Source organism: Cydia fagiglandana, chromosome 2 (genome assembly GCF_963556715.1).
Source record: "Cydia fagiglandana chromosome 2, ilCydFagi1.1, whole genome shotgun sequence".
NCBI classification, from domain to species: domain Eukaryota; kingdom Metazoa; phylum Arthropoda; class Insecta; order Lepidoptera; family Tortricidae; genus Cydia; species Cydia fagiglandana.
This window is the reverse complement of record NC_085933.1, coordinates 10,711,366-10,724,976: the sequence shown is the minus strand read 5'-3', so window position 1 is coordinate 10,724,976 and position 13,611 is coordinate 10,711,366. Positions and strand designations below refer to the sequence as shown.

Sequence of the window (13,611 nt, the reverse complement as noted above, 5' to 3'; positions counted from 1 at the left end):
GAATGATAGATATGAACTCAAATAGTGTTATCACAAAAAACACTCACGAAGACAGAGTTTCATTAAGAAATGGAAATAATTTATTAACGGATTGTTATCTTTTGGTGCGTGTGTTATACCCAATAAACAGTGGTTCATTGAAAAATTAACTGAGTCCGACGATAAATCACTCGCTGCTTCCTCTTTTACTTCCCTTATCGTGCCACAAGGAGGGCAATGGCTATAAACGATACGAACTATAAATCACTGACTTCATTATTTTTTTAAAACCCATTAAAACTGAACTGAGATAGCAGTGTGACAATATCACATTTGACCGCCTATTCTAAATAAAAGTATTTACCTTTTCTTTTCGTACATTTATTTAATTCTCTGCTAGTCTGGTTTTAAAGTGCTGCCTTTTAATTCCATGATATATTTTGTAATAGTTTGGTAGATTGCAAATGGTTGCCACTTATTAATATGTCAGGCTCAAGAGTGCAAAGCAAACTAAGCAAAGGCCGTGAGTGAACTAGTCGAAGACAGCATAATTCGATGCAAATGTCATACAAAAGTTTAATAAATCAATTGAAAGTGTAATTACACCGCAGGAGCTCGGCAAGTAATTTAGTAACGAGAAGTAATTAGAGCTTAAGTAAAGACTAGCGCAAATTTACGCTCAACGCAAATGTAGTTAGCATAGCTCCCTGCATAGTTCCACTTCCACGATAGTTACAAACTTACTCCAAGTTGGTTCATAACATTACTGTGCTTTAGAACTGCTTTTGCGTGGAACGATTTTAATAACACGCTTTTGTTTCAGTTCCGGAGACTATCTAAATTAATACTCGCAAATCTCGGATAAGCCGGGATAACGTTTGAAATGTCAAATTATTTCGGAATGCGACACTCTTTGTTGTTGCTGCTGATGGTAGTATGATATGTATCGGCTGTAAGAGTATGTATTCTGTATACTTTATTTATTAATTCATCTATACTCGTAGTTACATCGTGTATTGAACAATAAATTTTCTCCAATATGCTCGGAAATGTTCACCTTACTGTAGCAAAAATAGTACGGGAAGTTCTTCGTTAATGTCAAACTCTAACTAAAAACCATCAAACTATCGCTGTCCTGTTCTAGCGGACGGGAAGTAAAAAAACACTACAGTAATAACTTATTACTGTAGTGTTTTTTACTTTTTAATAATAAAAAACGCAAACAGCCAATTATTAGTGCCGCGAGCCGCTTCTACACGACCCGATCAGCTATCATTTCACGTGTATGATCGTGCGAATACTGCTTAATAAAATCAAAGATTATTTTTATATTTTTTTTAAATCTCATCCGTGTTCATAAAGCTTACATAGTTTGTCACAGGACTTTCTCATTTCAAACATAGACAAAGAGAATCATACTATCTTTGTCTTACACTAGTACTAGCACCCAAAAGAAAAGGATGGGTGTAGTTTTCCTGGTTCTTACTGACTGAAAAGTTGGTTTGACAAACTATATTGCGCAATTATATTGAATGAACGAATATTGAATGGTACTGAATGGCAGAATAAGTTTGTGCCTTTAACTTTTAAAAATTAATTAAAGAGGGAAATTGTTTTTGACATTTTGGATGTGAAGGTTTGATTTGAGTGATGCTTGATGCTTAAATAATAATTATTTTAGCTTATTTCCTCGCATGTTTGGAGAAAAGCACTATATATGCCTCGGCAGGAATAGCAATTCGTGGATTCGTCTTCTTTGTCGGACTCCGCTTCGCGTCGTCCGACAAAATCGAAACTCATCCACGAATTGCCCTTTCCCGGCCTCTGCAATAATGTACTATTATTCAACAAATTTTCAAACTGGTACACGCGATCAACCAATCTCATACATCTAAAAGCTTAAGCGCGTGTACGTTATTGTTTCTATGTTATTATAAAAATAGTGATATTTGTAGATATAAATAGATATATGTATTTTGAAAATAGGTAACTACTACATATAAAGTTTATAATACCTACTTTTGCTTAGTGTGTAATATTTGAATAATAATTAAATATTAACAATTATTCAACTTCAACTATGTATCACAAGGATAACAATCACTATTAGACAGTTGACATGGCTTGTAAAGAAACATGTTGACAGGTCGCGTGCTACGTGCTATGCTCCGTACGACGCTGCCAGTTTATGATTGTAGTTGCAAGCACACCTTGCGGTATAAAGTTGTTGGATACAACAGTGCCCACTAACTTGGTATTTGGACTGCAGCTACACAAATCTTTAAAAGTATACCTCCATTTCTCAGTTTACGAGTATATATTATTATATATTTTTTAAACACATCAAATAATTAAAAGACATTAAAACTTAAAGATACTTATTTGTATTTCAACAGAAATAAATTTCCTACTGTTCATTTTATAATCTCAATTTCTTGACTATTAAATTGACGCTTTAATGCATAGGTATCTTGCCTCTTGATTCAATAGACTATTTGGCATAAAACCAACAGCGAGTTTCTACGGTACCGAATCGACCTAAGAGATTCCTATCGCACCTGCTTTCTTCGTGTGACTAATACTGGGGTGGAAGTAATTGGATTTAGATTGGATCGAATTAGAACTTTTCTTGGTGGCTTTTGTTTTCAGGGGAAATGACTTTTTGATGGAACGTATCAAAATTAGATTTCGTTGACTTAGGGCGAACACCGTACACGTTAACTACTGTTGTATTAGTTGCCGCTTTCATGGTGAAAAGTTTTATTTCAAATAGATTACCTAAAGGATTTTTAAAAAGGAATACAAACAAAATGAAGTTGGTGTTAAAACTTAACTATTTAGTATTTAAGTACCTACTTACATTCAAAATAGGGTTTGGGGGTAGGTCTAATACTCACATAGACAAATTTTGGTTATTAGGTTCTTTCTGACATACTAAAAATTAAGAAAAACTACTCATGGAAAAAAAAACATAAAAACTCAAAGATGCACGTTTTCCCAGGGATAAGAACTATATGTAGATCTATTTTCGCCCCCGAAAACACCCATAAATAACAAATTTCATCGAAATCGTTAGAGCCGTTTCCAAGATCCCCGAAATATGTACAAGAATTGCTCGTTTAAAGGTATAAGAAAAGCAACCAACTGTCAACTACCGCGGCAAAAAAAGTACATAAGTAATTTATTTTCAATCTGGTTTATACAAGAAATGTTTGTTGAATAATACACTCACACCCAATCTTCAGTTCGTATCTAAACAACCAAATAAAGACGTTTCAGTCCATGCCTTCATGTATCGTCTAGTTCCGTTTCTATAATATTCTAGAATTTTCCAGAGCATTAGTGGAAATGCGAGCGGAAAGCTTCCAGCAATCGGGTTTATACCAACCACTCAAACTCATACAATCTTATCCATTCCTTTTTGGTAAGATGACATTACCAACTACATAATATCGAAATAAGGAGGTAAGATAAAAGTAGATTATAATTTTCCTTCACAACCTTCCTTGAGTCCAGCCTCCGAGAAACCGAACCGGACTTCTTTGGAACAAATCGACAACTTCACTGACTTACACCTTCTGTATAAAAGATATGCCGTTATATGTACATAGGTAGGTACATACGTAAGAAAAATTATCTCGGTTTCGTGACATTGCCGACAAACCAAAAAAAAAAATTGTGTACCAAAATTAATTGGCTATCTTATCTGCTGTTGCAGGATAATGTTGAGTCGGTTGGAACCCGGATAACGGTGTGCATTACTAGCCCATGTTTTATTTATTCGTTTGCGTCTGCCGCGGGAAAGTGGTTGCATTAGCGTCGAATTTTCACTACAGCTCCGCGAGTTTTCATGTTATTCGGGTTTCATACGAATAGTCAGTGTATTATATAGAGATCCGAGATGGTTCTTCATGAATACATTTCTTTTTTAAGTTTTGTAAAGATTATGTCTGAGCTGATCCAAGACTTGTCGCGGAAGCAAAAGTTAGTTGTTAACCTAGGATGATTCTGCTCACATAATTTCGTACAAATCTGTTTAGTTGTGTTTGCGTGATAGAACTGATGGAGCAACAATAGATACATATAAACACTACAATATTAGACCAATAAAAAAAAGGCAAACATTTTTGTTATTAAAACTAGGTTTTAATATTTATATTTTCTTAGTTAGCTCTACAATCATAATAGGTAACATTAAATAAGGAACAAAAGAATACGATGAGAGCGATACATTCAATTTGGTCCATTTTTTTTTTGGAAAAAAATGTGTAGTTCATCCTGCGTCGAGCTACGCTTCTATTTTCTTTAGGTATTAATTTTTAAGCAACAGTACGTACCTCGGGAATAGATTCCATACGTGCCGTCTGTAATATTCTTATCCTTAAAAGAAGCACCCATTTTGGCTTGCATTCCGTTTCGTTGAAAGGTGTAACGAGAAAGGCGAGGATACTCAAATAAGGAAGTCTAGACATTACATAAAAAGGAAGATACTATAACCTACCTAGTTACCTACATATACCTAACAAAATTTAATATATTGTTTACAATTCCACAATTTGTACAATTGTTATCTGATTATTAATCTCTGTACCGAATCTCACTGTCACTAAACTTTATCCTTATTACTTAAAATACATCCTAATTATGAAGTATTGTGATTTACCTTATAAAGTAAAGATGCTATTACTAAAAAGGATTCAACATTATTCCCCAAATTACGAGATAAATCAACCACATAAATCATTATGATAAAACGCTAATTTTATTGGCAATAAAAGTTAACTGACTGTTTAAATAACTAGATAACATCAAACCGTAGGCTTGAGTTTTGATTATTAACAAACATGTTTAGAAATCGTTTTGCAAGCTATAACTTGCTTAAATAAGTTGTTGAAATATCAACCTTAATACGAATTAGCAACGTTTATATTTTGAGGCAGAAAATACAACTTCAGATTATAACTAGTCGAATATTATTAGATTGCATAAACGTGTTGATTATACTAGACGTAATAAAATGAGTGAAACCGCGAATGGGCTTCGAATTGAATAACGTATGTAGTTAATGCAGCGAAATTGTATAAACCTGTGCCTTTTGATCCCCAGACACAATCCACTGGACTAGGGTGATAAGTACATAGATCTATAGCAGAACAGCTGGAAGATCTTTGTTTAACACATTGCCAGGAACCCGCTCGGCCGGGCCGGTTCTCTGGTTGTAGTCGCTTTCCTCTACAAAGTGGGAAAACGCTGAGATCGGCTACGAGCGTAGCGCTACGAAAATGTTGGCAGTGAATGCGTTAAACCAAGCTCACGCCAAATCGAAACAGTGGGCCCGATTCGGATTTTGAAATAGATATCTTTTAGACATCACCAAGATACGATAACGATATGTTGAAGATCTAACCTGTCAAATTTGACATTTGCGCGATTCTGGAGATACTCTTGAACGATTTCCACAGGATATGACTTAGAGATCCAATTCACATCTAATATATTATCTTAATCTATCTAACGTAAAAGTGACATTGGTTGCCCGAATTGCGCTGCAAAAGAGAACTAGTTGATATCTAAACTATAACGTATCTAGAATGGATCTAGTACGTGTCGTCTCTTGTGAATATCTTGAAGTTCGACTACGGCAGAGTGATTGTAATTAAATATGATTTTAAATATGTTCGTTCTCTGTGAATGAATGATTGCGGTGTGTTAACTAATGTACATACCTACATGTAAGTACCAGAACAGTCACTATTAATAATCGTCATCCCTAATTTAATAAAAACGTTAAATTTTGCTGGATTGGGTAATTGTCAAATAATACGTTTACATAATTATATGTTTTTTATTTTAAATAAATATGAATACATTGCTATTAATTATATTTACTTTGAGGTTACTCTAGTTGAATAAATAAGTCTACACAATTATTTTCAGTTACTACCACGAACAATTTTCCGCTCAAGCGTTATTAATATTATAAGTATACAAAATGACCACATATTGTTTTTTATTCAACTACACACCAATCCACGTATCCCTGTGATAAGGTACGATATGGTCTCTTCCAGTATCCCAACATCACAGATTATTCGCAAGCTTAAACTAATTAGGTCCCCCTGTATCTGCACGAGGCTCGGTTTAATGCGTGTGTCTCCATTAGGCACCCTCAGTTTAAACACCCTGTGTGTACTGACAATTCCCTGAAATTGATTTGTGTCTGTTTGGCCGGCGGGGCCGCAGTGTTTATAGGGTGCGTAAGGCAAGATAAGTAAGTTTATCTATGTACAGTCGACGTCAAAAATATGTTTACACTTTTGCACCTTACTCCTTTGTAATAAGGCGAAAAATGTAAACATATCTTTGACGTCGACTGTACCTCTTGGAGGATATATCCAAATGGAACGCCTGTCTGTAATTTTTTGTACAAAACAGTCTGCCGATTTTGGCGGGGGAGGGGCATAGTCATAGGCCTTATGGGAATATAGTTCAGAGCCGGAAACCGCTACCAACTTTTAGTATGTTGTTGGGCATGGCATTGGGTCTCCAAAACTGCCGGGAGACAGCGGCGCCGGCCATCTACTTCAGCGGAATGACGTCATCAAAATGACTCCCGTTTCGTTGCGAATATTGCATATTGTACCCAAACTATGCATGGCACATAATTGTGTGGGGTATTGAATGAAAGCCAGTTAAATATGCTATATTTCATTTATACAGTGTGTCCAAAATATTCAGCCATTTAAGAGCCATTTGCAAAAGAATCAAAATGATGTAAAAAAATATTCAATTATTTGGGATTTACAACCAAACCAAAAGTCGGACGTTAAAGCAATGTTCTACAAAATTAAAGACGACGTCTGACGCCCAACGTTGATATCAATCAAGTCAAAATTGGGCCAAATATGTGGAAATTATGCATCAAAATGTAGATATTTGCCCATACAAGTGCATTAAAGTTAAAAAAATCCAAATTGGTCATTTTCAGGATAATCCGCGTAAAAGGCTTGCTACACGGTCGCCGACAAGCCTTCTAACCGTCTGACCTTGGTCTGTCCTTGGACAGTTTTGGTCAAATTTTGTTGGTAACAACTGTCTACACGGTCCGGGACCGGCCAAGGCCACGCGGTCTGGGGGCTTGTCGGCGACCGTGTAGCAAGCCTTTAAGCTTCTAGTATGTTATTAGCAATATGACCTGGGTCCTAAAACTGCCGGGAGACCATCTTTATTGTCCCCCAGTCACGAATAATGACGTCATATAAATAATCACTGCCGAATTTCGTAAAATGTAAATTATAGCTATACTATGAGTCACACATACATGTGTGTTACATGTAATGAAAGGTTATTTAATTTAGTATGATTCACCTAAACATTGTTTGTAAAAAAAATTTACGGTTTAAGAGCTAGAAACAAAGAAATACCACTTTTTATGGAAAAAGTAGATGTATATCAATTTTATAGCTAAACTAAAATCGTCAATAAAATGTTGCGTATAATATTTAACAAACCAGTTATTCAACTATACATCATAGATTAAATTTTACATTTCCGATAAAAACTGTGGAAGTTGTGGAAAAAAACTAAAGCGCGCCAACAATTCTACCTTAATGCGCTCATATTATGCAAAGAATAGTTCTAATTATCGAGTATTAAATTAATGAACATTACATAAAATACATGAAAACGACATTTTCGAATGGAACCATAATTAAAAAAATAATAATTTACTTGATAAGTAAGCAAAATACCGTTTCTTTAAGTACCTAATCTCCTCCTTTCAAAGTCGGTTAAAATGTGGCTTTTGTGACCTGGGCTACAAAGACAAATAAATTGACACCTCATTTATCAAAATCAGTTCAGTTGTTTCATGTAAAAAATAAATAATTACATACGTAGATAGCAGTTCTTGCTGTAGTCGCGGTAAATATTAATATCAAATAGACTCTTATTGTCATGGCCTAACGCTACATTATTAGAGAAATGTAAAGTTACATGCCAGTAAGTAGGTACATGCCTAATACAAAATGCCTTATCTCGGTAAATGCCATATCAGCTCACTTAATGCGATACATAATTATATATTTAAGCCTCGATTAGCCTTATACATACATACATACAGTCATACATACATCACTGGCTCAGTGGCCCAAAGAGGATCTTGACCTCTGACACAAAAGAGCGTCACTCTGCCCTATTCTGCGCCACTTCGCGCCAGTTGGGTATTCTTATAAAAGTGGAATCTTGAGTGGTGCAAGGGTTTCAAGGCTGAGCTGAGAAGGCTGGCAGAATTTTCCCTCTGATCCTCCGAAATACAGGTCACCCCTCTGGTCTGCTAACATCTACGGCCTGAGGGTTTCAACGTTAGATGCCAAGCCACGCCAGGCCATAATAGTAAAGGTCTAATTATTGAATTTTAATTTTTTGTCCGACTACGGCAGAATTTGCTATCTATGCGTGCATGTGTAGGTACCGTTTGCATGAAACTACTGAACTGATTTTGATAAATTAGGTGTAAATTTATTTGTCTTTGTAGTCCAGGTCACAAAAGCTGCATTTTAACCGACTTTGAAAGGAGGAGATTAGGTACTTAAAGAAACAGTATTTTGCTTACTTATCAAGTAAATTATTATTTTTTTAATTATGGTTCCATTCGAAAATGTCGTTTTCATGTATTCTATGTAATGTTCATTCATTTAATACTCGATAATTAGAACTATTCTTTGCATAATATGAGCGCATTAAGGTAGAATTGTTGGGGCGCTTTAGTTTTTTTTTCCACAACTTCCACAGTTTTTGTCGGTAATGTAAAATTTAAATTGTGATATATAGTTGAATGACTGGTTTTTCAAATATTATACGCAAATTTTTTTTGACGATTTTAGTTTAGCCACAGAATAAGTAATAGTATTATCATACAGAACGGACACGCACCGCCCCGCCCCGACTCGGATTACCTTGCCCCGCGACTGAGTTCTGACGGACTCCTGACGTACGCTCAGTTCGGCTAGCGACGCCGCGACGCGATGACGCAACGTTCAAAATGCCGGTGTATTGTGCGATGTACGGGTAGTACGGATACCTACTTATTGTAGAAATGAATAATTATATAGTTTTCCAAAGAGACGAAATATGTATCAGTAAATAAGGCTATACTTTTGCGTAAAAATAATAATATCATATGTATTAAAACCCGTTCGTTGAATTTGGGAATGTTAAGCCAACATTTAATATTTAAAGTACCTAAGGTAACTAGACCTTCTACACAGATATTCCTCGTAAATGTTTTATTTTTAGTTTAACACTCTTTTCACAAAAAAGAACTTGTTGGTCGCGGGACATTCGCGTTTGATTTTTAATTTAATTTTAAGAATTTAAGAAATAATTATGTATGTTATATAAAATAATCAATAGGCATCAACAATAAGGTAAATTTAATAATGGCGTGTTGAAAGTCCAAGTACGTGCAGGACTATAAACTGACAAAGCCAATTCAACAATTGGAGCGAAATAAAATGTAAACCTATATTTTGTTAAACATAAACCTATATTTTGTTTTTTTACGTATTTCGGTCGAATTATGCAACGCAGCGGGCCGCTCGTCGTGTCCTTCGGCCGGCCTCGGCAAACCTCGGCTTTGCCTTCCCCGCGCGCCGCACGAGTCAGCCCTAAGCCACTTACTCACACAATGACGCGTGTACAGACGTGCCGTGCACACATATAAACGCAAATGATTTTCGATGTATGGCGTGTCCGCCCTGTGGTTTAGCTATAAAATTAATACATATCTACTTTTTCCATAACAAGTGGTATTTCGTTGTTTCTAGCTCTGAAACCGTGCATTTTTTTACAAACAATGTTTAGGTGAATCTTAATACATTTAATAACCTTTCATTACATGTAACACATGTGTATGTGAGACTCGTGGTATAGCTATAATTTACATTTTGCGAAATTCGGCAGTGATTATTTATATGACGTCATTATTTGTAACTGAGGAACAACAAAGATGGTCTCCCGGCAGTTTTAGAATCCAGGTCATATTGCTAATAACATACTAGAAGCTTATGCGGATTATCCTGAAAATGACCAATTTGGATTTTTTTAACTTTTATACATTTGTATGGGCAAATATCTACATTTTGATGCATAATTTCCACATATTTGGTCCAATTTAGATTTTATTGATATCAGTGTATGGCTTGAGACGTCTAAATGTTGTTGTACATTGCTTTATCGTCCGACTTTTGGTTTGGTTGTAAAACCCAAATAATCGAATATTTTCTTACGTAATTTTTATTTATTTGTAAATTTCTCTTAAACTGTTGCATATTTTGGTACACTTTGTATAAATAAAATATAGTTTATTTAATTGGCTTTCATTTAATACCCCACACGTGTATGTGCTATGCATAGTTTGGGTGCAGTATGCAATATTCGCAACGAAGCGGGAGTCATTTTGATGACGTCATTCCGCTGAAGTAGATGGCCGGCGCCGCCGTCTCCCGGCAGTTTTGGAGACCCAATGCCATGCCCAACGACATACTAAAAGTTGGTAGCGGTTTCCGGCTCTGAACTATCTCTGCGACCGTTTCCCATAAGGCATGGCACTAGCACGCCAAATGTATACGTAACGTAAAAATAGCCATGTCAGATAAACGTCAGTCCATACAAGGTGTATGACCATTTGGCCGCATATTTTCGACAGAGGGGAACGCCTGTTAATGGTTAATCCGTTTGTTATATCCTCTAAGGGCCAGTTGCACCAACCACATTTTACAGACTGGTCTACGTCAGCCGGCGCGCCCCGGCGCTTTACTATGAAACTTTCCATACATATAAATTTAGCGAACTCTTTAACGATACGAACAGTTTGGTGCAACCGACCCTAAGATGTACCTAGTCATAGTGTTGAGACTTGAAAGGAGAAAACCGAAGATAGATTTTAACAGTCGGTAATTTTTGTAACGCAAGTAGTAAAAAAAAATGATTTATGCATATAAAGTAGATATATTTATAATGTTTGTACGAATATTGTACACGGTGTGAACTTTATAATAAGTAAACACCTAAACCTTAATCTTATGTATCAATATTTGTGGAACTTCCTCAGCAAGCTAAGCGAAGAAAAAACTACCAAAAATTAACAGAAAATAAAACCAAGCATGTAAAAAATTTACAACACTAGTCTTGAAACATACCAAGATTTTTTATTAGGTAAAAAGCAAGACAAGTAATATAATAACTAATAAATGTAGTGTAATTGTCACATTAAATAAAAGAGTAGGTTCCACCAACCATCTGAAACCTTTACGCTGTCAAATACGAAGGTATATTTAGGACCCTTATCCATCATTATCAAACATTATTACTAAATATCAGTATCAGGTAATTGATTCCCTCCCCCCGCTCGCTCTTGAACTGTATAGAGACATGCGTCTCGCCCACACCTCCTTCAGTGATTGTAGGTTCCGCCTTCGTCCGGGAGAGGTCGCGAGCTATGATGCCCTGAAAGATACTTTAAATAAATACACACAATACACTTTGCTCTTTGTACTACGTAGTATTTATTTATGTATTTTATGTCGTCTAAAAGACCATGTTAATTGATTGCTCTAAACGCCGGTTATAAAAAAAGAACCGTTATACTTTTTGCATATTCAAGAAAACTTTGCAAATACTTTCGATAGTGAATAGCAATATCCTGCGTATATAACGTTGATGATGTTTATTAGCTACTAGGAGTTTAATTAGTTATATGCATGAAATGAATTATTTTTCCATACAATAAGTAAGTAGAAAAACTCTTTTTTCACTTATTTTATTTAGTTTTAATGGGTGAGATATAAGTAAGGGTCTCCCCAAATATATCGACGCGCATTCGGCAAAAGCCGATAGGAAAAAGCTTTATGTCCACGCAATAAGAGCGAAGAAGCCGACGACGCGTCGGCCGGCGCCGGCCGATGCGAGCCGAGCCGAACGACGACTTTTTCGCTCTTATTGCGCGGACATAAAGCTTTTTCCTATCGGCTTTTGCCGAATGCGCGTCGATATATTAGGGGAGACCCTAATATAAAGACATTCCTAGTCACAAAAAAGGTTGTAATTGATTTTTTATAGGATATAATTAAAAGATACATTTTTCATTTATATTCTTTTCACCAGCTCAGGCTTTCTAGTAATTCAGCAAAAATCGATTTACCTTAATAGTTCTCTGTTTCGGATCAACATAATTGTACGTCTTCTCTCTCCTAAAAAACAGAATTGGTTTGACGACGAGCTTCTCTGTATTAATTAGCAGGTTATTCACTCTAGTCCCAACCGTTAAATCCTTAGCTTGACACAAAAAGGCACAGAGCACTATTAATAGCAAAGTTAATCTCATTTTGTTTACTTGTGTATTTTCTAGGTTATAAAAGTATCGTCTTGACTTATTGAGCAAGTCCTACTGACTCACGCGTTGCGTCAACATGAGGATCAGTTTATCAATGCTAAATGTGTTCTGACCTTGCGCAGTATCTTAAACTTAGCTCTTTATTATTTTATGCACGTTTATGTCGGGTGAAGGCGTAATGTCAATAATATTATGAGAGTTTAGACAGTGGAAGATAATTTAATGCAGCCAATTATATTATAAGAGAAACAAAATTGTGCTGACTGAGTGAACACAATTATACGTATTACGTATACTTGTGTAAAATAAAGCAACATCTAAGTCCTAAACGTTTAAAAATATTCAAGTTGCAGAATGTAAAAAAATATTTCCATTAAATATAAAACTAAACTTAACTTTTCGTGTCTTATTCATTCATATCATAATATTTAGTATTTTCCCATAATGTTTCTTAGAAACCATTAAATATACCAGATTGGTATCAAATTTATCTCAATAATGTGTATTACAGAAGTCGTAACGATAAACATGAAACATAACTGTCGCCTAATTCCAAGGCTCATTTAAACGATTTTATTGGTACCCGACAGCCATTTATCGTATAACCTGAAACATGAGCACATAAACATAGTAAAGGTTTCGTTGTTGTGTCAATTATAGTCTAATGTTTATATACCGAGTTACAATATTGGCTTAAAAATTAATAACTTTTGGCCGACGGTCCCACTTTATTGATATGGAGTTATAAGTACATAGTTTCTAAAACTACATAACATAAGCTATCTATTGGTGAAATATTGTATCTATGTGTAATAGTATTTATTTTTATCTTTAAAGTTACACGAGAGATAAAGCGACAACGGAGAAAACGATAGTTAAAGTTTGGGACGGCAAAAAACTTACTTTACCTACTTATTTTGAAGTTATGGAATGGTTCTTATAAAACTAATCTGCATACGTTCAGGATTTTAAAATATGTAAAATCATACGAGTAACTTAAAACTTAACACTTCAAATGTGACGGTGGTCTAACTTTTTTTCTATTATTTTTATTAAAGTTATTTATATTTAAAAATATATATTTTTTATCCAAAAATATAAACAAGGTACATATACAGCTATGTGCAGTATAATAGCAGGCAATGAGTAAATGAAAATTAGAGAAAAAATCATAAATGAAAATAAATTGTAGTAAAAAAAATCACTATCTCGCCCATTTCTCTGACACGCCAACTGAG

At 35.1% G+C, this 13,611-nt stretch overlaps 1 protein-coding gene across 1 annotated transcript; it reads right to left on the bottom strand.

The window, feature by feature from the left end:
* Window positions 1-11,147: 11,147 nt before the first annotated feature.
* LOC134679614 (probable salivary secreted peptide) lies at window positions 11,148-12,459 on the bottom strand. Its single transcript, XM_063538566.1, has 2 exons — window positions 12,182-12,459; window positions 11,148-11,487 (listed from the first exon to the last, which is right to left on the bottom strand). Exons 1-2 carry the CDS (start codon window positions 12,362-12,364, stop codon window positions 11,338-11,340), a joined length of 333 nt encoding a protein of 110 aa, XP_063394636.1. The 5' UTR covers window positions 12,365-12,459; the 3' UTR covers window positions 11,148-11,337.
* Between the last annotated feature and the right edge of the window lie 1,152 nt (window positions 12,460-13,611).

Bases quoted from the DNA above. Each gene is read 5' to 3' on its own strand.
- LOC134679614 (XM_063538566.1), bottom strand. From the start codon at position 12,364: ATGAGATTAACTTTGCTATTAATAGTGCTCTGTGCCTTTTTGTGTCAA. The intron at 11,488-12,181 runs GTAAATCGATTT...AGTATCTTTCAG, and splicing joins CGAAACAGAGAACTATTAAG to GGCATCATAGCTCGCGACCT.